This window comes from Neodiprion virginianus, chromosome 5, assembly GCF_021901495.1.
Source record: "Neodiprion virginianus isolate iyNeoVirg1 chromosome 5, iyNeoVirg1.1, whole genome shotgun sequence".
Classification (NCBI taxonomy): Eukaryota; Metazoa; Arthropoda; class Insecta; order Hymenoptera; family Diprionidae; genus Neodiprion; species Neodiprion virginianus.
Window position 1 is genome coordinate 5,412,651 of NC_060881.1, and position 21,538 is coordinate 5,434,188.

At 38.8% G+C, this 21,538-nt stretch overlaps 3 protein-coding genes and 2 non-coding genes across 11 annotated transcripts in view; 4 read left to right on the forward strand and 1 right to left on the reverse strand.

Moving 5' to 3' along the window:
- The first annotated feature begins 2,711 nt into the window (after positions 1–2,711).
- On the forward strand, positions 2,712–4,711 carry LOC124305005 (CD63 antigen-like). Its single transcript, XM_046763910.1, has 5 exons — positions 2,712–2,948; positions 3,008–3,196; positions 3,288–3,452; positions 3,597–3,827; positions 3,907–4,711. The coding sequence occupies exons 1-5, from the start codon at positions 2,886–2,888 to the stop codon at positions 3,970–3,972; spliced, it is 714 nt and encodes a 237-aa protein (XP_046619866.1). The 5' UTR covers positions 2,712–2,885; the 3' UTR covers positions 3,973–4,711.
- Positions 4,712–4,762: 51 nt separating this feature from the next.
- LOC124304760 (tetraspanin-9-like) lies at positions 4,763–9,247 on the reverse strand. Its single transcript, XM_046763374.1, has 5 exons — positions 9,140–9,247; positions 8,526–8,714; positions 7,843–8,004; positions 6,660–6,866; positions 4,763–6,000 (listed from the first exon to the last, which is right to left on the reverse strand). The coding sequence occupies exons 1-5, from the start codon at positions 9,245–9,247 to the stop codon at positions 5,656–5,658; spliced, it is 1,011 nt and encodes a 336-aa protein (XP_046619330.1). The 3' UTR covers positions 4,763–5,655.
- Positions 6,907–6,978, forward strand: Trnad-guc (transfer RNA aspartic acid (anticodon GUC)). The gene has a single exon. It is a non-coding gene; the product is annotated as a tRNA-Asp (tRNA).
- Positions 9,248–10,661: 1,414 nt separating the features above from the next.
- Positions 10,662–10,734, forward strand: Trnav-uac (transfer RNA valine (anticodon UAC)). Its single transcript has one exon. It is a non-coding gene; the product is annotated as a tRNA-Val (tRNA).
- A 4,252-nt stretch (positions 10,735–14,986) lies between these two features.
- Positions 14,987–21,538, forward strand: part of LOC124305314 (uncharacterized) — a 167,726-nt gene continuing 161,174 nt past the window's right edge. For 4 of the 7 annotated variants that reach the window (XM_046764575.1, XM_046764576.1, XM_046764583.1 and 1 more), the window contains exon 1: positions 14,987–15,731. In XM_046764575.1, coding sequence (XP_046620531.1) covers positions 15,691–15,731 — 41 coding nt within the window. In that variant the 5' untranslated portion in view covers positions 14,987–15,690. The remainder of the gene's footprint in view (positions 15,732–21,538) is intronic. The other 3 variants (XM_046764577.1, XM_046764579.1, XM_046764582.1) reach the window with 1 other exon arrangement.

Consider the following 21,538-nt stretch of genomic DNA (forward strand, 5'->3'; position numbering starts at 1 on the left):
AACTGTTTAAATGAGGAAAACGTTTCTTCTCTCTTATCGGACGAGATCCAAGACCTGGGCAATTTTTTATTTATTTTTTTTTTATTTACGATGGTAAAGAACGGGATCTCTGTAATACACTCACAGTAGACGAAGGATAACGTTGATAATTATTATTCCACTGCTTGATATTCAGCGGAAAAATATTTCGCGGTATGTTATATTTTTTATAATAAATTCCCTTTAACTTTTGCACTCCCGGCGTAATTGACGACCTAGCTCATTTCCCTTCGCGTGCAAGATCAAGTCTAAAGATATGCAAATGGTCAGTGTCGAGCGGTGAACTCTGACCTCGATCGTCTTCGCGAGGCAGGTAAGTGTAACTAGATTGCAAGTCTGCTTGTAAAAATTCGTACAAGTTTCATTTTTGTAATTCACTCTGAATGACTGACTCTCTTTCCTTTCAAGATGATCGACCGCCGCACCAAAGTCTCGTTCAACGGTCGAAACGGGAAGGAAGAAGTAATTTCTGTTCATGGACACGGCGTTTTCGGTCCTGATCAAACTCGACCACGTCTCCTTTAAGCCTGGTGCACTATGGATTCTTCCTTACTGCGTATCGAGACTGAGCGTTCGCTCGATTCAGCGACGCAGTTCCGTCTGCCCTTGGATAGAATCCGTCCCTTATCGCCTTTGCCTTCATCCAGATGCGATCCCTTCGACGGAAAGCTGATTAATAGGATGAACAAATGGTCGACGAACGGTTTAAAAATTGAACCTTTAATCGTTGACCAACAACTTTGGTAGGGTGAAATTATTGTCACCTTGTTTCGATTCCCAGGATGCATTTTGGCCATTATCTGACCAACCCTTTGAACCCGAGCGATGACGCATCGCGTGTGATAATTACTTTCACCAATTACGACGTGCGAAAGCGATTTTCCATCCATTTTCTCTCCTTGTTCGTGAGACGGAATGTCACCGGTTTGCATACACGGGCGTGTACGTCTTATACGCATGCAGTTAGTAGGTGGAGCCGGCTTTTTTCCTAATGACCAAAGCCAGCAGGAAGACAGCTGTATATTAGGGCGTCTTTCCTGCACCCATCCCGTTTCGCTCGAGGCACGCGATCTCTGGCTAATCTGATCCATTTGAGAGAGTATTAAACAATTGTCCTACTTCGGCCAAGAGAAATGAATTCCCAGAGTCGTTTCCCAGTCCGAAGACAGCTCGGCTTACTCTTAAAAATGTTCGTAAGTTTTACAAAAACATTTGTTACACAAAAGTATGGAAAAAGTAAAAATTTAGTGTCCTACTCAGCATTTTGATCATACATTTGCAATAATTTTGTTTGTTTTTACTTCTTGATTAGTGTTTTATAATTAACCATGCGAGATTACTTCCGAGTAATACCATACATGAATCATACTCGATGAGGTCACGATGTAATCTGCTCTATTCCAGGTATCGCCTTTACATAAGTCTCTAAAGCTAACGATAAATGTCTCCACGTTTAGAAAAAAAATGAAGGCAAATTTGTATTTTGAATTAATAAAATTGCTGTGGTAAATTTGTTACATTTGTAAATTTATTGTACGCCGTTTGGAATCTACTAAAAATGCAAAGAAATTCGATCAGAGTCTATTAAAATTAAAAATATATTGTGGCAAAAGAAATGACTGTGTGTACATGTCTATTAAATCTGCTCTATGATTTCGAATATCAAATAACTAGATTCAAAAATTATTCACGCGGACTTAAAATTCTGAGGCAGTCTGATTTCGAATTTCCTAAAATTGAATTCTAAAATTTTGAACGTACCGCATGAATTTGGCTAGTAACTGGGTTCGTAAATTCGTACAAAATTGTATTGTGAGAAGGAATTTTCAAGATATCTTATTCATGAGCCATCATTGACTGTATAGCTTGTCGCGCCCGTGTTGATTGTCCATTGCGTTACGAATCAACTGAAGTCTCCAATTCCCATAAGGTAATTTGGCGTAGTAGGTAGGGCGTACGACTATTTGTCCGAACATTTCGAGCGAACAGGGTTCGAACCCGGGTAGGAAGAAATAATGCGGCAATTTTTCTGTTCGATCTAAAATGCGTTTTCATCGGGTACAGTTACCGACAAGTTATTAAAATGACGTTTGCGCTCACGAAAAGTCAATGAAATCAATCATCGAAACGTTGTTATCGACTCCTGTAACTTCACAATTTTAGTATAAATTTACCATAAAGTTACTAAACTCGTTTAGCGAATTAGAAAAATTGTGATTCAAAATTGCGGTCTCAAATCTGCAGATTACAAATCGAATAATGGTATTCAAATTTACGAGATCTATCGCACTAATGTTTGGTAACGTTACTAAATAGTGCTATTAGTTACTAATAGTAAAACGACTTATTACATGTCCAGTAAATTGGCGATTTCCCGAGGAATCGATTGATTTTCAGTGGAAGAAAAAACGCGCGTTGCCGGGGATTGCCTTTCGTGTCAGTCGCGAGTTTCACCCCCTGACGAAACGCTACTGACCGCACGGGGTGTCCATGGCAACTGTGTCGAACACAACGTCGTAGTACCAAGGTATCCAATCAGGGTAGAGAATCGCGCGCGCCTTTGCTTCGGGGGACCAATTGGACCGAGCGCGTTTCAAGCCGTTAACCGAGGTTTGGGTCGAACGGTTTTTTCCGCCACCTTATACCCTGGAAAATTTCTACTCGATCCTTCGCTGCAGAGCGTCGAAGCATTGTTGGCGGAACCTTTGCCTCGAACACATCTCACCCGCAGTAGTGGATCCTGTTCATCACTGCGCAGATCGGGATCCTTAAATCCGAACCACATGTGAATCCTCTTCGTCAACTTTGTCGAATACTGCACTGTTGAAGGACACCGAGACGCAGCCATGGAGTCCTGCGGGATGAGCTTGATAAAATACATTCTGTTCTTTTTCAACCTGATATTCGCCGTGAGTCCGCAAGCCGTTCTTCGGCCCTCAGAAAGGTATTTCACCGATTCCTGTCGCAGGTATCCGGTATCGGCATCATAGTCGCCGGTGCCCTGGTCCTCTCGGATGTCGGTGAGTTCAGCCACTTTTTGGAGGGAAGGATAACCGCTCCGCCTGTTGTCCTCATAGTCGCCGGAGCCATCGTCTTTTTCATAGCGTTCCTCGGCTGCTACGGCGCCATAAAGGAGAATTACACCCTGCTGATAGCCGTGAGTGATTTGCCGACGTTCCCGAATTTCGGGGTCGTGACGAGGTCCTGATAAAGGGACCGTTGCTGATCGTTGGGAATTTCTGTTCCAGTTCGCGGGCGCCTTGGTTGTCATATTCGCGATAGAACTGGCGGTTGGAATCGCGGCCGCTGTATTCCGTAACGACTTCAGTATGGCCATGAAGGAGACCCTCAGATCGACCATGACGAACTACACGGAAGCTGACAAGATGGCGTGGAACAACGTTCAGCAGAAGGTCGGTGATCCTTGAGGACATTTCGGAGTAAATTATCGTTAGATAAAAAGTGAAAGAAGCGAGTGCTGGAAGGAAATGAATAAAAAGAGACCGTTAACGGACCTGTTCGACTTTTTTTTACATTTTCTTACGATTTGTTTACAGCTGCAATGTTGCGGCATCGATGGGCCGGAGGATTGGGAACGTGCGAATGTCCTGCCAAGCGGCACTCTGCCCGAGTCCTGCTGCAACCTGGACTCCGGTCCGAGTACCCAGTGCATCATGAACAGTCAGAGCAAGGTCTACCGGAGGGGTTGTTACATGGAACTGGAGTCCAGGGTGCAGAATGGAGCAAAGATCCTGATCGGCGTAGGGATAGGAATAGCGTTTATCGAGGTGAGTTCGACGAGCGATTTGGTCTATCGATGCCGATCGATCGAAATGATTTTAATCATTTCTCATGTAAATTTTTCAGATCGCGGGCGTGGTTCTCGCTTGCTTTCTGGCTAATGCGATAAAGCGAGAGGGCGGTGAGAAGTGAAGAAAATTTTGATAATTTAGATACTTGTACGATTTAATTTTTTAATTTTATACTTTCATTTTATACAAAGTTTATCATTTTCATTCCCACTATTCTTCAATTACAAAATTTACCCAATATCGTTCTTTTCGACATCGATTTTGACTGTTTCAATCTCGATATCCATCTTCAGTCGATTTTCTAATTTTATCCCCACTTTTTCCAAAATTTTATCACCACGTCGTCCACCTCAATAATTGTAATGTATAATGCATGATTTCGCTCATGCAGAATATGTACGCTATAAGGCTATATAATAATAAACCATCGTTTGTAGATATTATATTAAACTTTTAGATTAACAATCAACATGTAATTCGTAACGGACGTGTATAGATTTTAGACTATGTAATCGTTACAGTTTCGCTATACATTCGTGCAGTTTAGATTTTGAATTATACTTCGTAGTAAGTAATAATCATCTGTTCAAAGCAATGCGATTATGTCCAAATAACAATTACCTTACTAGTTATATACAATATATATAAACATAATATACATCTTACCTACCTTTACGATACACTATAAATAATCTTAATCTCAAATAATATGATATACAATTATACGCATAGAAATAGATTATGGTATACTATATACATATATCCTGACGTATATAAACACGTATAAAAACAATTACCAGGGCAATGTGTGTACGTGTAGCCAGTATAATAATTATAAGTCTGTATAATTTGTACAATGATTAATCGATCGCTCAATACTGCAATTTCCTTTTTCTTTTTTTACTACTCACAAATGTATACGTACAGTTCTGTGATCACGTAGGCATCGCGATATAACATATATGGAATCCAGTTACTGTCGTTGGTCACGTTATAATTTTTTTCAACTTTTTTATTCCGATTTACCGACAGATTCTTATTTTCGTGCATGTATTAAAGTTTAGCCCGCGAATTTTGCGAATAACTTTTAATTTATTCATGACGTAAATTATATTACTGCCGTATAGTGAATTGTTGAAAAATTTCACATGAAACTGACGGCAAATTGTTTTCGAATTCTTGCGTTAATGACAGTCAACTGTACACCTACCGTCAGAATCTTATTTTGTAAATATTATTTTAGACACGATTATCAATGAAGAATATCGGTGAGTTGTATAATTGACTTATGAGTAACGCGAGTCGTTAATATCGTGATTCACCACGCTCGATAATTAATCAACGTTCGTGAAATTTTCGCATTGTCTGGAAAAATGAAAATTACCGAGAAGTCGGAATCTACTCGGGTAAATATTTCAATCAAATTTTAATTATTACAGCGAAAGAAAATTGGGAAAACTTAGTAAATACATCGACGTGCGGTAATGTTACAAAATAAAAAATAAAATTACTTGATTTAAAACTCTGCTGACCTAGATAACGCCTAAAAACATGTTATATTCTTATCTATCATCGCGTGCTTAAATACACACGTATAAAAGCGACGAACAAAAAGTTGTCTCGACTTTCACAAAGGTGCACTGGCTATTTTTAAAATTCACATACAACATTGTCTTGCAAACTTTATAACGAACAATAAAGTTTCAAAAAAATTTACCCCTCTGTTAAATTCACGAAATTGTTAGCATTCATTCCCTCTCTGGAAAATGTCCGAGCAGATTATCAACGCGAAATGAATCCCCCCTCAAAAAATTTTTGGATTCTGTCGTTCTACGAGATGCTGCGGTGGAGCCGAAGGAACGATTGTCCTGGCATAAAAACCGGTGTTTTTGTGAGATGGAAGCCGGGGGTAGTTTTCTATGAAAGGGCGTTGACCGACTTGCTGGTTAAATCTTTTCTCCGAATTTGGACTGCCGGTACGAATATTTTTTGAGATCGGTTTTACTCTGGGGAGGGTTCTCCCCACGGCCAAGGGGTTGTTTACCACCTCCAATGTTTCACTCTCGGCCGGTTCTTCGGACGGCAAGACCCTTCGACGACGATCGCCGATTGCTCGTGCTAAGAAATACGTCAGAGCGATTGTGATCACCTGAAATAAGTATCACGTGATTCGTGAAATTTTTATTTCGAACATATTACCCTATTGCTTATTTCAGGCCGGGGGTAAAAATGCTCTCAGAAATTTAGGTTTTAGATGTTGGAGGGGGGAAAAAAAAAACTGCTAATTATATTCGATTATTGTACAATATTATGGGAATGAATAAATCCGAAAAGGAAAAATTACAAAATATGTGACACTTTTATATTTGATAGTAAAATTAACGAATCATAACGAACTTTTTTTTTGTTACGTAAATAAATGAAAATAAATTGATTAAACTTTAGTTGATTGTATAATAATTGAACGAATCAAATGTTCTATAACAAAATTGGAACAAAATTGAAAGCGTCGATTTTTTTTTCTTTTCTGTTAAGTAAACAATTATATCTACAAACATCGATTTTTTCAAAGAATGGATAATAGCGAAACGTTTAAGATTTTAGAAAATTTGGAATTGAACGACCCAGTGAAAACTGAAAACTATCGAAATGACAGAGTTTTGAAATTTTCAAATTTAGCTATTCGCATAACTTTCGAAATCGAAGAATCAGTGGCCCGAGAATAATTATTAGCAGCTTCTGGCCTGACTAAATGACATTTCATCAGACCTGATAAACTTCGAACTTTTACTTTGACGCATATTATACCTCGATTAAAGCGAGTATTCCAAGAACCAGCATAAAGAAGTTAATCGTACATGTAACCAGATCTTCTAGAGCGTCATAGCAGCCTTCTAAATCGAGGCTTTTGACATCGGCGAATTCACAGACGGTATCAGAGTCGCAGCACGAACCAGGAATGTATCCCAAAGTGTAATTCCATTCCGTAAAATCGTCAAATCCGCAGCAATTTAGCTGCAAGAAAAATACCGTAGTGACACGATACGTTTTCAAGTCCTCGGTAGTATAGTGGTAAGTATCCCCGCCTGTCACGCGGGAGACCGGGGTTCGATTCCCCGCCGGGGAGAATTTTTTTTGTTCCTAATTTAACCGTATTTCTCACCCAAATTGCGTTCGTCAACGAAATCAGTTAAATAATCTTTCGATTTAGTTTCGTATCGCAAATAACGTGATTAATTTAAAGCGTAGATCGTTTAGAGCGTGGAGTTATACCGCGGTTATCATGGATCACGATGACGATACAAGCTCTGTATGGGGCGTTCCACGTCAACTCGACCGTCAAGAGATTCAAAATTGAATACAACATTTTTGCTAACTTATTGAAAATTTTTTGAACCTTGAAACATGGTGTTTTGTTTGTTCAAGATATTTAAAGTGCGAGAAAAAAGAAAAGAATTGAAATGAATCGTCTCATCACGAGTCGATGTCATAATGATCGAAATGAAAAATAATATTTCTAGAGAGTCTTTTGAGATTTAAAAGAAATGCCCATTTTTAGACAGGTTTGAATAATCATAAAAAATTGGCTGTTGTAGACAAAAATCTGAAGGAATTCAAACGTGCTTTTTTGTGATCATAGAATCCTATGAAAAATCCTGAAGCAAATGAAAAACGGCGAGGGAAAATCATTGACCGAATTGACACGGAATGTCCCGTATGTACGTAAGAATATAATAACTGGTTGAGTCAATGTCTATTTCCACGACTGTGAGAGATATAGACGTTGATTACTCGCATTAGTGAGATTTGCTAAGATCCTTCATAATCCATACGATTTTACAATTGTAAAAAGATATAGTACGCGATGTGTTATCTGCTTGTTCAATATGTACACACATGTCAACCGTATTCAGATAGTTAGTGTTAAAAGTTGAAAACAAAAAGGAAGAAGTAATAAAAAGAAAAAAGATCTGATTTTGGATAAACTTACATTCGCTTGAAGGTAGTCAACGTCAAAGCTGTAAGTGGTGTAATTCGCCATGTGATCTTCGAGGATGTCTTCAATGGATTTTCGCGCTGAGCTTAGAGTAGCGAAAGCTATGGCGAGCATGGTCAACATTATCATTAACAAGCCGAAGAGCAGAACGCCAAACTGGAAAAAACGTTCCAAATTGAGTATCGATAATTTAAATTCAGGAGGAATCCTGAAGCGTTCAAGTTATTGTGTTTTTATATGCGTACAATAGCGTGGAAAAAAGCTCGAGATTTGAAAAATTTTTGCAAGGCTAAAGTGTAACGGCGTAAACATTGCCGATAATTTTCCTATCGATACTGATTACATTAACGTTGCTGGAGAAACATGATACGAACATACATTGATATGTAGTGGAGCAATTTTTCACGTGCGTAAATTTACCGGAAACACTTTGTTGCTATCACTTCTAATGTGGCTTAGAAATATATATATATATATGTAAATTATACATACGCGACCAAAGGCTGTAACTGTACCGAGTTCTTTTGTCATCTATTTGTATTACATAAACAAGGAAAATCTCAAGGAAGTGGACAAAAAAAAAAAGAAAAAATAAAAAATATATATAAAAAGCCCCTTGCAGAGACTGATAAAATGAGAAACAGAAAGAAGAAAAAAAATGTTTGAAAATTCCTTACCGTCACAATTCCTTGGTAGATACTTTGCGCGGATGAAATAATACCGAGGCATCCGATACCGATTAATAGTACGGAGCCTAGAAACAGGACCAAAATCGGTGTCTCCAGATAGTAGTGAAGGTAGACCAGGTATCCGGAGAATTCGTACCTGACGCCGAGTGTTATCACCAAAATTCCGGCCCCATAAATCTGCCATAGTAAAAATTGTGCATATATACAGTTTATAGCAATAATAATTTGCACGAGATAAGTGAAACGAATTTGCGGTCCCGGTACAGTGTTTACTTTCATTTCTATTTGTCCGATCATCGATCGTTGTTATCACGTCAAATTTAAAATCCCTGCAACGGTCCAAGGGTGAAATAAATAAATCAAGAATAAATCGAGCTGCCGATATTGTTACATATATATATATATGTATATATATATTTTTTCTCATTTTCAATTCAATTAACACAACGCCGCACCTAAAGCTGATAGTTGCAAATGATGGGAAAGAAAGAAAAATGTCGTTTATCGTTAAACGAACCAATTATAAGCGACGAGAAATTACAAAGACCGTTTTTAGATTAAAAATCGTTCCAGGGAATGGAAAAATATTGTTTTCAACTCACCGGCAGAATGATACTGAAGAAAATATTTAGGTATCGAATAGGTTGAAGTCTAAGCGTGTTTCGAATTTTATGGGGCTCCTCGGTTTTCGCAACGGCGGAATCCGTCATTGCGAACCACTGTAACCTAACGATTTTCACGGTGTCGATTATCACTGTCCGGCAGTCGGTTTTTGGCACGTTTATTAACCAACGAATAAATTTCCGACGGATATTTGACCGCTCTTGTCAACTCACTCTTCGCTCACTGTCACCAAACTCGTCAGCCTCGCAGCCATTCAACTCCCACTATCGCCAATATCTCGCTATCGCCATCTGATATCAGCATTATATTCTCTGTCGTTTCAATCTCTGTGAAGCGAAAATTTGTTGACAAGTAATTTTTTTACCGTTTCCGATTTTTCATTTTTTCATTTTATTACTCGATATTTAATATACGTTTTTCAGAAACTCTCAATCGGTGTGAGCATATATTTGTTTTATCGAAAAATAAAGTCTGCATTGTGTAAGAAACTTTCCTATTTTCGGTATTTTAATACAATAAATTGCCTTCACTGACTTTTTGTACAGCTTTCTCTTCTCGATTGTTCGGGAAAATATTCCACAGCTAAATTTGAATGAATAAACAATCAATTGAGATTAGATTCTTGTTGACGAGTGAGGTAGACTTCCGTTCTCAGAACTTTATAACTTCTTATCGAGATTCGAATAGCTGACAATGACTAAGACCTTCCAGTGCAACGACCAATTCTGACGTTTAATGATTAATCGCTGATCGCTTGTATCTGATTTAATTATCTGTAAATATTCGTCGCTGAATAAAGAATATACAGTCAGCGTATTCGTAAACAAACAAACGTTGGTTTGGAATTCCCGTCTCCGTTATATGCGCAAGTTTTTGGTTTTTTTTTCTTTTAATCTTACAAAATAATCAGTGTCCTAATTTTTTTCCGAAAACTTTACCTTTTGGTTGTCTGAATGACATTTTTATTAATTATTATTCTCACTCGCGTTTTGAATTAGGGATAATTCGATTTATTATGCTTATAATATAGTTTTTTGAAATTCGAATGTATTTTCGGTGTTGAATTGATTAAAGAAGAAAAACAAAAATTTCAGTAATCGATGAATCTGAATTCTATCCCGTACTAAAGACATTTACCTAAAAAAAAAAAAAAAAAATGTCATCATAAATTATTTTTTTATGTTTAATTTAAAAGATAATTTGTGCCTTGCAGCGTGTCGCCATCTGTGAATTGTTGCATGAACATTGATTACGTATCGTCGACGTGAAACTCGTATAACAACTCGGAAGAGGGTAAGAAAGGAACCTTCTTAACGGATCAAAATTGGTTAGATACGTTACCGAGCGAGATAAGCATGGAAAACAATTTTTGTTCCGATCGAAAGGACGATTTATTGCCATTGAAAAATAAGAGAATTCAGAGGGTTCTAATTTTCTACTTGATGAGACAGAAGATGAAAAATTTGTACAAATTTTTTTGTAAATATACCTTTTCAAGCGGGTTCCGTGGTGTAGCGGTTATCACGTCTGCTTTACACGCAGAAGGTCGCCGGTTCGATCCCGGCCGGAACCACGGATAATTTTTACTTCCAAAATTGGGAATTTGAAAATTAATAAAAACAGGTTTACCCGATCACACTAATTGTAAAACGAATACAGAGAATTCGGAACTGACAAATTAATTAACACAAAATTTGAGTAAATGATCGCAGATTAAAAAGAGAATAAATTCTCTTTCACGACTTGCAAGTATAATGACGATACTTTTTGACATTGGCAAATTTACGTTGAACCGCTTGGCATAAATGACAATTTCTGACAAAAATCGTGACGATTCGATGTAACGTCGTCGTACGAAAAATCAAAAGTATCATTCGACATTTCGGCTTTTTATATACTTAAATGAAGCACGAAATAATTTGTTATTTTATTTGGCTTATTATTCGTCCTGTAGTGTTATTAGTTTCAGGTCGCATTTTTCTGCGATGTTTCATTTCTTTTTCTTCTTTCCTTCTATCTCTTTTGGCGCATTCTTTTTGCTCCTCTTCTCGGGAGTTTCTCGGTTCTTTCACGCAGTCTTCCGTGCATTCTCTTCTCACCGCGGTTTTTGACCATCTGGTTCCTCGGCTGCGGTGCAACTTACGTGCACTTCTACCGCGAAACTAAAAATTTCTCTCATCGTCAGTGTGCGCCAGTAAATGCTGCATGAATTGCAAAAATCTGAAAAGAAAACAGAATCGGCGCTGAATTCGTTGACGAATATCGACTCGATTGCGGGCGAGTTGAAAAAATCCTCTGCATTGCAGTGATACTCGGCATCTTTGTTCTTAATTTTAATTTTTTGTTTTTTCTTTTCTCTTCCGTTTAATTTTTTGCGCACTGAAAGGATACAACACGCGCAAATACCTGAAACAAAGCTGGCGGATTTTAGCAACGAATCAGTGTAGAGAAAAGAAAAGAAGAAGTTTGAAGAGCGGTGATTAATCCTCGTCACGTCAGACTCGATAATTTCACTCATAACTCATGACCGACTGACGTTGAAATTTTGAAATTTCAACCCGCTGTGCCGCGGAAGGTTTGAAAATCGCAGATTAAATTGAACGAGAAACGTAGAGGAGAAAAGTACGGGTAGAGTGTAATTTATTTCGCGAATCTTTTGAACTCGGAAGCGCGAGGCGCGCTCTTCGCCATTGCTGCTGAAATTTCGTTATTATACGTAATGTAACATATACCACCAACTATGCACGTATATTTCCTATTTCAGGTATAGTTTCGAAGGAAGGAGATGCGGGGAAAATATGGGTCAAGTATGATAAGAAGAAGCCTTGAGAGCATCTCGTCTCCGTCGAGTATCCACTCTCAAAAACTCGACGATTTCCAAGCCGCATCTCTCGAGTTCCAGAAGTGAGAAGTCTGTAAGACTTCTTTCTTTTATACTTTGGATTCTTCTGCGATTCACCCGCTCAGCCGCCACTCGACAAACGGAACGCTAATAAAATAGAATAACGAGAGAAAACACGGATTGGGGTGCTGGAGAAGAAGCCGGAACTCGAACCTGCTCTTCAAGTTCATTCGCGTGCAATAAATTCAAGTTCAACGATCATTGACTCTGTACGATTGCGCTAATTGTGAGAAAAATTTCGTTCCTCGGGGTTAGGGAAAAATTCTAACGAAATGGCATCGTTATATACGCAATAACGGTTCACAAATATCGTTCAAATTATAAGAAGAATATTTGTACAGTTGACTATGCTACGTTTTTTCGATGTTGGAATATTGAATTTATTTTACCAATGAACTGCATTTTATTTTAATTAAATAAGAACCTCGTATCAATTTATTGTTTCATCAATATCAGACTGTGCAAATAGTTACAAGAAAATGTGGTACGAGTTAGGTTATCGACAAGAATGAAAACATTGATTAGAATTTATGGATACAGCCACAAAACTCATTTTGATCTGGGATTATATTTTTCGGTTTGCGTAGGATTGAAAATATAAAAAGGATCGGAAAATGAAAGAAACGCAATATAACGTTTTTAAAAATATCAAGACTTAAAAAATCGGAGTATAAAAAAGTCGAAATGTAAAAAGTTCCGAGTATTATAGAAAGCCAAAACATAGAATCGTTGGAATTCAAACGATCCAATATTTTCTATTTCTATATTTTGACTCTTCTACACTGGGAGTCTCTGAATTTTGAATCTCTACAAAATAAATCTCAGCGTTATCGCCAATTCAATACAATTAATGACCCTTTCATCTTTCGTTCAAACTACATTTTTGTTCCCTGCATTCTTTTCGTTACTATACGGTAAAAATAAAATAAAAAAATTCATGTATAGTTAAGGAGTGTATAAAACAACCCCAAATATAATAAAAAAATTTCGACACAGGCTTGGTGCTTCGTTCTCAAGTCAGATTGCATCCACATCAAAGTTTGTTGTACAAAAAATCATTCGAAAATGTATAAAATTGTGAAACTGTGAAAGTGGATGAAAATGAAATTGCTCGGAACTAGAATCGTTGCCACGATGATCGAGTGCGGATAAGAAAAAGAATTACCCATTCAAGACACGCGTCGTCATAATCGTCATCGGTGTTACGGTGGTAATTTCATATTGCAATCATCGATGGGGCTGCGTGTAGATCGAGACCGGGAGGGTTGGAAATTCCTCATGAATACCGAGTGAGAAAGAGAGAGAGAGAGAGAGAGAGAGAGAGAGAGAGAGAGAGAGAGAGAGAAATAACCGGTCGATACCTCCCGCGTAGAGCGATCAATTTCATCCCGTGGCTGTATGGGCACCGTTCCCTCATCTTTGGATCGAAGGGCCCCCATGGTTAAAGCTGCCGAAGAACAATAACGCTGCTCCCTCGAGTGTTTACCGATACCTAATCTCGTGCCTTGTATACGACGTTTATTTTTCGGTCCTACGTTTGTCGGATCTGCAAAAACGTGCACGGCGAGGGGGAGGGGGGGAATTTGACCCGAAGTTCAGCCTGTTGGGCATAAAACGATATTAGTTATCGTTCACGTCGAGCCACGATTGCCCTGACCGGTAATAAATTTTAACAAATTTCACGAGCGCTCCTTATTACTGCCAAGTTCGTTACCGTATATTATTTTCACCTGAGTCAGCACGGGCAGTTCGTTTATAACCGGTTTGCAAATCGGCGATACATTAATCGCAATTAAAGACAGTCTTCGCGAACTTAGCGAACCGGGAAGCAGGATTTAAAAAAAAACAAATAAAAAAAAAAAGTCGTTTTACTCACGGTTTTACATTGAAATTTATTCACGTCGCGTATGTTTCGACGCGTTACTTTGCATCGACCATTGAATCGATCGAATTTTGAAAAGTATAATTACGGGTGTTGGAAAAACCTTGCGACAAATGCGGGTAATCAAGTACGATGATATATTTTTCGTTTCTTAGGAAGTGTGAAAACAATTGTCTGTAAAACGATTGTTTTTTCCGTGTTTCGGGAAATATACCTGATGAATAAAATCACACTTAACTTGGTAAAAATTGCTGTGAAAATGAAAAATGACAAATTTTTAGGATTGCGAAAGGATAATTTGTTTACAACAAGTTTCGCGGGACGAAACATGGGTCGCAATAAAGATTTTTAATCGATTTTAGAAAATTCAATTTCCAAACACAAGTATGACGATTAATTTGAAGTTTTCCTCACGTCGATATTAACACATTTGTCTTTCGATAAATTGTCAACATTCAGGTGATTTTTGTAAAGCGAATTAACTTTCGCGACCAGTTAATTTCATCCAACAATTCAGCTTCAACCACGACTTTAGTGCCTGAACCATCGACTCTGTTCGAATAATATTTTCCCCGTCGAATCGAATTCCTAAAATGTAGGTGAGCGGTAAAAATTAAAAAAATGCAATTCCGCGATCCAAATTTCCTAGCAACAGCGTCGAATTGTTAGATCGAGCCATAAAATTGATTTAAAAGGATATCCGTAACTTTTTCAAAAAAAAAAAAAAAAAAAAAAAAACATCGCGTCGCTTTCTAAATCGTGCAATCCTCCTCAAATCCATCCCTCGTCCAAATAATCGGTCAGTGTGTTAATTTCGTCATCGGTCCGCAAGGGTGGCGAAAAAATCGATCGACTCCTCCGCGCGGCGTCGCGTCGTCGTGCCGAATGCGACGCGACGAGGATCAGGTCTCGACGTCAGGCGTCGTCGTCGACTGGGTCGGTGCTGCTGGCATTCGCTGCGTAAAGGGAGGGGAGGGGGTGGGAGGGGGGGGGAGGCAAAGTCTCGGTATCGGGAGGAGCGGCTAGCGCGTGGTTCTGCCTTCTCTGTTTAGTTTAAGCTCGGCGAGCAGCTGGTGCGGAGCTTCGCGATCGGCGATCGACGATTCCTTGCTTCGACGGATCGTTTCGATCACGGCGTTTTTAATTAATAGTTATTCGCAGAAGGAAAAAAAAAATAAAACCAATAAACGTAACAACGACAACGACGGCGATATTGATAAAATTTAAACTGACTCGAATAAAACATAAAAATCAAACGAATGCGAGTCGTTTCGATAAATCGGCGACGATGTTAGACCACTTCCTCTTTCCCATTCACCCCCGGGGGTGAGAATTTGAACAATAATAATCAATAATAATCAATAATAATAATAATAATAATAAATCGCGGTAAGACGGAAAAAGATAATATAATTCTTGTAATATAAATTGTTTCTCTCGCGAGTGCGGCTTGATTATGATCGTCGTAGAATCGGTGCGGCAGAATAATAAGCAGCAGCAGCAGCAGCGGCGGCTGCGGCCGCAAGGGCAACTTCAAAATGTAGAACAGTGTGAAATTGCAAGGTGTTTCGGACGAAGCGAGTATCAAGGGTAAGGGAAGCTGAGGAGAGACTGCGAGATTTGGGGTCGTCTTCCCGTGATCATCGCTTTGAGTAGTCACGCATCGTCGCAGGTGTCGCAGGATCGTCCCGTCCACTTTATTCGTCACCCTTTTCCTCCTCATTTTCTTCCTCCTCGTCGTCCCGATGCTGGGGGTTCTGAAACGTCGATGGAAACCCTCCAAGAGGTGAGCTCGACACGATTAATTTCGTGAAATTTTTAAACGGCGCTTATTCCACAATCCTGTACGATCGATTTCAATATCGTTTTCGTAAGCGACGTTAACGGTGAACGCGGATTTGGAAACACATTCGAGCGGTGTTAATCTAAGTCGTTGACGAAATGAGCAAAAAGAAAAAAGAATATGTATATGTTTATATATATATATATATTTTCAACCGTAAAACCTTTCTTCAAATATACATATAATTATGGACGCAAATGACGCAGCTGGGATTTTTTTAATCCTCTTATTTGTTCATTCCAAACTTGATTCAACCGAGGAGAAAATATGGATCGAAGAATAAGCGTGTAAATCGAAAGAACAACGAGAGAATGAAAATGATAATAAAATTAGATACTCGGTGAGTCGTATATTATATGTTTCAGACGGTGTACGGCGCCTAAAGTTGATTTGCGCGTATATATGTAGAACGTATGTGTGTGTGTGTGTGTGTTTTTGTGTTGTACCTGTATTTTCGTACGAGTACGCCGCGTCTTATCTCCGCGCTTATCGCCTGCTGCGTACTACGACACGACGGAAAGAGTGTCGAATGAAATAAAAATGGAGAAAATAATACACGACGTAGGCGCAGCAGCGTGGCTCATATATTGTATGTATGTATATATGTGTATATGCATGTATACATATATATATGTATGCGTGTGCCTGTAAGAGCCGGGTTCGATTTAGATTCAGATTATAATCGCACGAGTCTCTTTTTGCGACTTCGACAACTTGACGTTACACTTTGAGATTTTCGATCGGCACGAAGTTGGATCACGATTGTTGTATTCGAGTCGTCGTGTCTTTAATTGAGCTTTTTCTCCACGTTATTTCTTGCAACAGTTGCAAATTCCGAGCTTCGAAAATATCTGTAATCCAGCGTTGAATATATTCCGCAAGGGATTAAAGGTTTTGTGAAGAAATTATTCAGCGATCCTTGTCAGTTTGCAAAATGAAACGCGAATTACGCAAGCTCCGATCTTAAAAGCTTTAGCCGGCTTCCCCTTCAGCCCTTACGAGTGTTTCGTATAAATTGTAAGGACACGAGCACGTAGCGGGAATTTTCGTCTCTTTAAACCTCTTAATCAGCCGTGCGAATACGCGTCAGTTGGTACGATACGTAAATGCGTAAGCTCGCGAATGAAAAATTGGCAAAATTCGTAATCAGTAGGTTGTGCGTGAATCGTTTCTTCTGTACTTTCGTTTTCGCTCAAAAGACGAATGCCACGATAATTATGCTTTCTCATTTTCCAATTTCAATACACGTTATCGTTGAACTCCTCTGTTCCCGTGACTCTTAACTTTGCTTTCCTGTATTTTAAATTTGGAGAATCCGATCAATTATTGCTCAGCTCAGCTGTTTCGTCCGAACTTTTTTAATAGTATTTCAGATCGATTCAGGCTTTTACAGACGTTCGTTTTTACTATAACCACTTTTACTAGCGGCTAGCGTGTGAGTATAAAATACTTGGAGAATTCTAACAACAACGTAAAACAGGTATTTAACATTTTTATTTTATTTTTTACCCCGAGCGATGGGACGAGACGCGACAGGTGTTCTGGACAAGACAGAAGAGCGCATATCGTATAATATTATTATTTTCTTTTTCTTTTACACACAGACATGCGTCCGGTGTATTGATATTGTGTAACCTGTTGTGTTACACACCTAACTTGTGTGTAAAACGCATTTCAAGAGACGCGGTTTACCCGCTTCTCTGTATGTATAATGTTACTTAAATTGTTTCGATGACGAGCGTTACGTAGTGTCCGTTGATATTTACATAATTGTCATCGTTGTCGCTCACACATACACGTACAGCATGTTTACCGTCGAAATATTTCGATACGTCGTAGTAATTTTCGCTGCACGCTGTTCCAAATTGCAAAATGAAAATTTTTACACCAATCAAGAAACGAAGAAATTGAATAATTAAATTAAATCTAACGTCTTATCAATTTTTTCATTCGTCTCGTAATACAATATAATTGCAATAACAATTCGAAAACGAAGATCAGATGAGACAAAAAAATATATACATATTATTTATATAAATAAGCATATCGGTACAATCTTTTTTTTTCACAGTTTTCTCGACTGGAACTTGATTTTTTTCAAATTCCTTATCAAATTCACTCATACATTGTCCGGCTCGCCGAATCGGTGCAACAGATCTAATACAAGTATCCGTTCTTTGGCCGTGCTGCCGTTGCTACTTCTTGCCTCAGGTTGTACTTTATGAATGGTTTGACTTTACCGGTAGAGGAGAGGGCGTCAGAAGCTTCTATGAATGAATCGAGAGCTCGAATGAATCAACAATGAGTTGGCTAATCGGTTAGGCCGCTGCACGGTGAGTTCGTGTGGCAATGCTCACGTACGTACACACACACACATAATTTCAGGATCGAATTCTGATATGTCAAACGTTGCGACTCGTTTAATTCTCAGGTGTTTTTGTGCTTGCGGATGTTTGTATTATACTATACACGCGTGTGTGCGTACACCGATGATAAACGCAAAGAGGAAGGAGAGACGATTTAAAATTGCGTCGAGAGCCAGCGGACGTAACGTAAGATAGTCGCTCAAACTATGCGTGTATATGTTTATGGGTGTTTTGTACATCTACCTACAGGAAATTGCCGAGCAGAGATACTCGGTCTAAATTTGTCCCCATAACCGCAGCCTCTTGACGATCTATTTTATCACCTCCTACGCGACCTGAAATGTTGCAAACGACAGACAGAGAGAGAGAGAGAGAGAGAGAAAAGCGTTTATTAGAGAGAGAGACAAACATTAGGACGTAATACGTCGTTGTAGTTATGAATCTCGTTACTATTTGGATGCTATTTGTACGAGATTTTTGCCTAGTTTAGAAATTTTGTTTCTACTAGCTCTGGCGATTTGAAGAGAGCTAAAAAAAAAAAAAAAACAGTTCGCACGGATTTTAAGAAGCTAATCACGGAATCGAATAAATCGATAAAAGACGTAGAGAAAATAAAACGAAGAGTTGAATCGTGTGATATTGGATAATGAAAATAACGATACTTGACAGAGTGACGTTGACTGAGTGAGACTAAGTTATTTTCATTATACAAGTATACAAGAAGTGGGTGAGAAGGAACTAATTGGGACAACAGCTGGCCTCGAAAAAATAGATGACGAGTAGAATATCGATCCACGTTGTGAATCGGATGGAACCGATCCGATCTGCCAAATTCAGGAGAACTCCGGAGAAGAGTTGCATATCACCTTCGACGCGGTCGTTCCAATTTCCTGTGGCGTGGGAATCGACGAAAAGTTCGGAAATTGATCTGATCTTTTGACCAGAGTATCGAGCGTAAGATTGTATGGGAATTGAATCAGTGATTGACAAGCTTGTGTCACTGAATATCAGCGGTTGAAAACCGCGACTCACGTTTCGTCGAAGCGATCTTTTGTAGATTTCTCACTGACGATCGTCCAAGAGACAGCGTGCGAATCACAGTCAACATCGTTGATGGGATCGAGTCGAGAAGCTTCCGTTGTTCCACTTCCGGTGAAGCTTTTCTGCTGCAATGAGAGTCTTTGCAGTCTGTTCAGGTGACTCGAAAAAATGACTCTTCTATCACGAAGTCTTTCCCGAGAGCCTGACAATTATACAACGAATGAGAAAAGTTTGAAACGAGTTGTGTGTATGGGAATAGTTTGAAGCAATCATACCACACGATTGCCGGATCGAGTGAATAGAATCGGCGTGGCTTATCCAACAAAATTACCTTTCCATTCTTCGGAGTAGGTCCAGGTACCTGCATGCGGCGCATAAAGGCGATCGGAAACTGAATTATAGCCAGGTTGCAGGTGGAGCCTTCCCGATCGTCGAGGGCAGGCATTATATAATTTCAATCCGCTCTTTCCCTACGCTACGAATCAATTTTGTCGAAAAGAAACTAACAATCACGCGTCTGCCGCCTAATAGCAGGACGGTGAATCCTATTCCGTCGAAACGAGATGATACATACGTCAATTGTGGTGGAAAATGGAAAAATCTAATCAAGCGAATCGATCTTCGATTTCGATCATCTCGCAATATCTGTGGCTTATGATTAGTATAACGTAATAATACAGAGTCAGATACGTATACCATATATATATATAAAAGCGCCGGTTTTTACTGTCGCATTTACGACGCCGTGTCCCCATAATAATTAGAAACGCAGATTAAGGGGGTCGGCTATCAAGGCAGGTATTAGATACGGGAGATACCAAAGGACAGATCAGGTGCATCACGGGATTGCTCAATTATTAGTGATTGTTATTGCGCGTGCAAGTAGGCGTACGTCTTTTTTACGCATACATGTCTATATATTTACACCTATACCTCTAGACACAAGCGAGTGTGGCGGCAAGTGACGAGTTTATGGGCTTCACTATGGCGGATATAGTATAAAACAAACGCGCTAGCGGGAAGAACCCTCTAATTTAGGATTTCTAAACACGAAAGTTATTACGGAGGCGCTTATACTAACCGTTATACCCGCTTTTAATCTACTATAAATTACCATGCGTACATATACATATATATATGTGTTTGTGTGTGTGTGTGTGTGTGTAAATCCACGTCGTATTTGTGAGATAACGCGACGGCTAGTTGCACACGCCCCTCGAGATCTATTCGCCCTTGATCACTCTACGCCGTCTGTGAATATATGTATAACAGACGTTTGTGCGATACGCAGGTTCGGATAAAATTTCATCGTAAATGTGCGTTGATAAAGATAACAGATAAACTTAGTCACCCTTTCCTTTTCACACGCCGGCTGTTCAGCTCTGTTGACATTTATTTATCCTAGGAATTATATCCATGGGGAATTCCATGCGAACCCGACCAACAACGTCTGACAATCGCTGTTTCTGATTTTGTTTAAAATATTTTTCTCGACAATTTTCCCAACTCTCAAACGGTACGCTGAATTTTTTTCACATTTTTTTTTAATCCAACTGCTCAATTGTTTATAAATATTTAGGATGAAACTGTATTTTGTACCAATTTTTCTTTTTTAACGCTATCAATTTTTTTGGTCAGCCAAAACATTTTTCGGAGGATCTGAAAATTTTCGAGAAATTCTCAAAACTTCTATTCTTCACTTGGAATATTTCTAGACCGATTTCATTGTGGCGCGATTTTTGTCCATTCTTTGGTACTTCAACTTTTTTTTTATTAACTTCACAACGAAGCCTGTATAGAAATGTTCTAAGCGAAAAATAGAAGTTTTGAGAAATTTTTGTGAATTCTCAGACCGTTTAAACGATCTTTTAGTTGTTGAAAAAAAAAAATGAAAAGTGCCAGTGCTCTTATATTACAAAAATATCGTGTAATTTTTCTACACAGAGAATCTTCACATGCAATTTTACACACACATCGTGACGCGTTTGCACGCGTTATAAATGTGTATTAATATTAACACGGTTCAAGGCATTGACAAGTAAAGTGTAGCGGATACTTCGCGCGTTCTGTATTATAACCGCAACACACATACACACGGTACTCATAAATTCCGTGAAATAGAAAGTTTTACACGCAGCAGTAGCAGCTGCTAGCTGCCAGCAACATTATTGCACCGCATCTGTAACTGTATAATAATATGCGTGAATTGTTTCGTGCGTTAACCTCAGGCATTAACTACCATAAAAAATTTGGAGTATCTTGAAGCGTTCGATATTTTATATCCAAAATCGAATTTACTTGAAACAAGTCGAAACAGAAGATAAAATTTGTCACAGCTTTTCT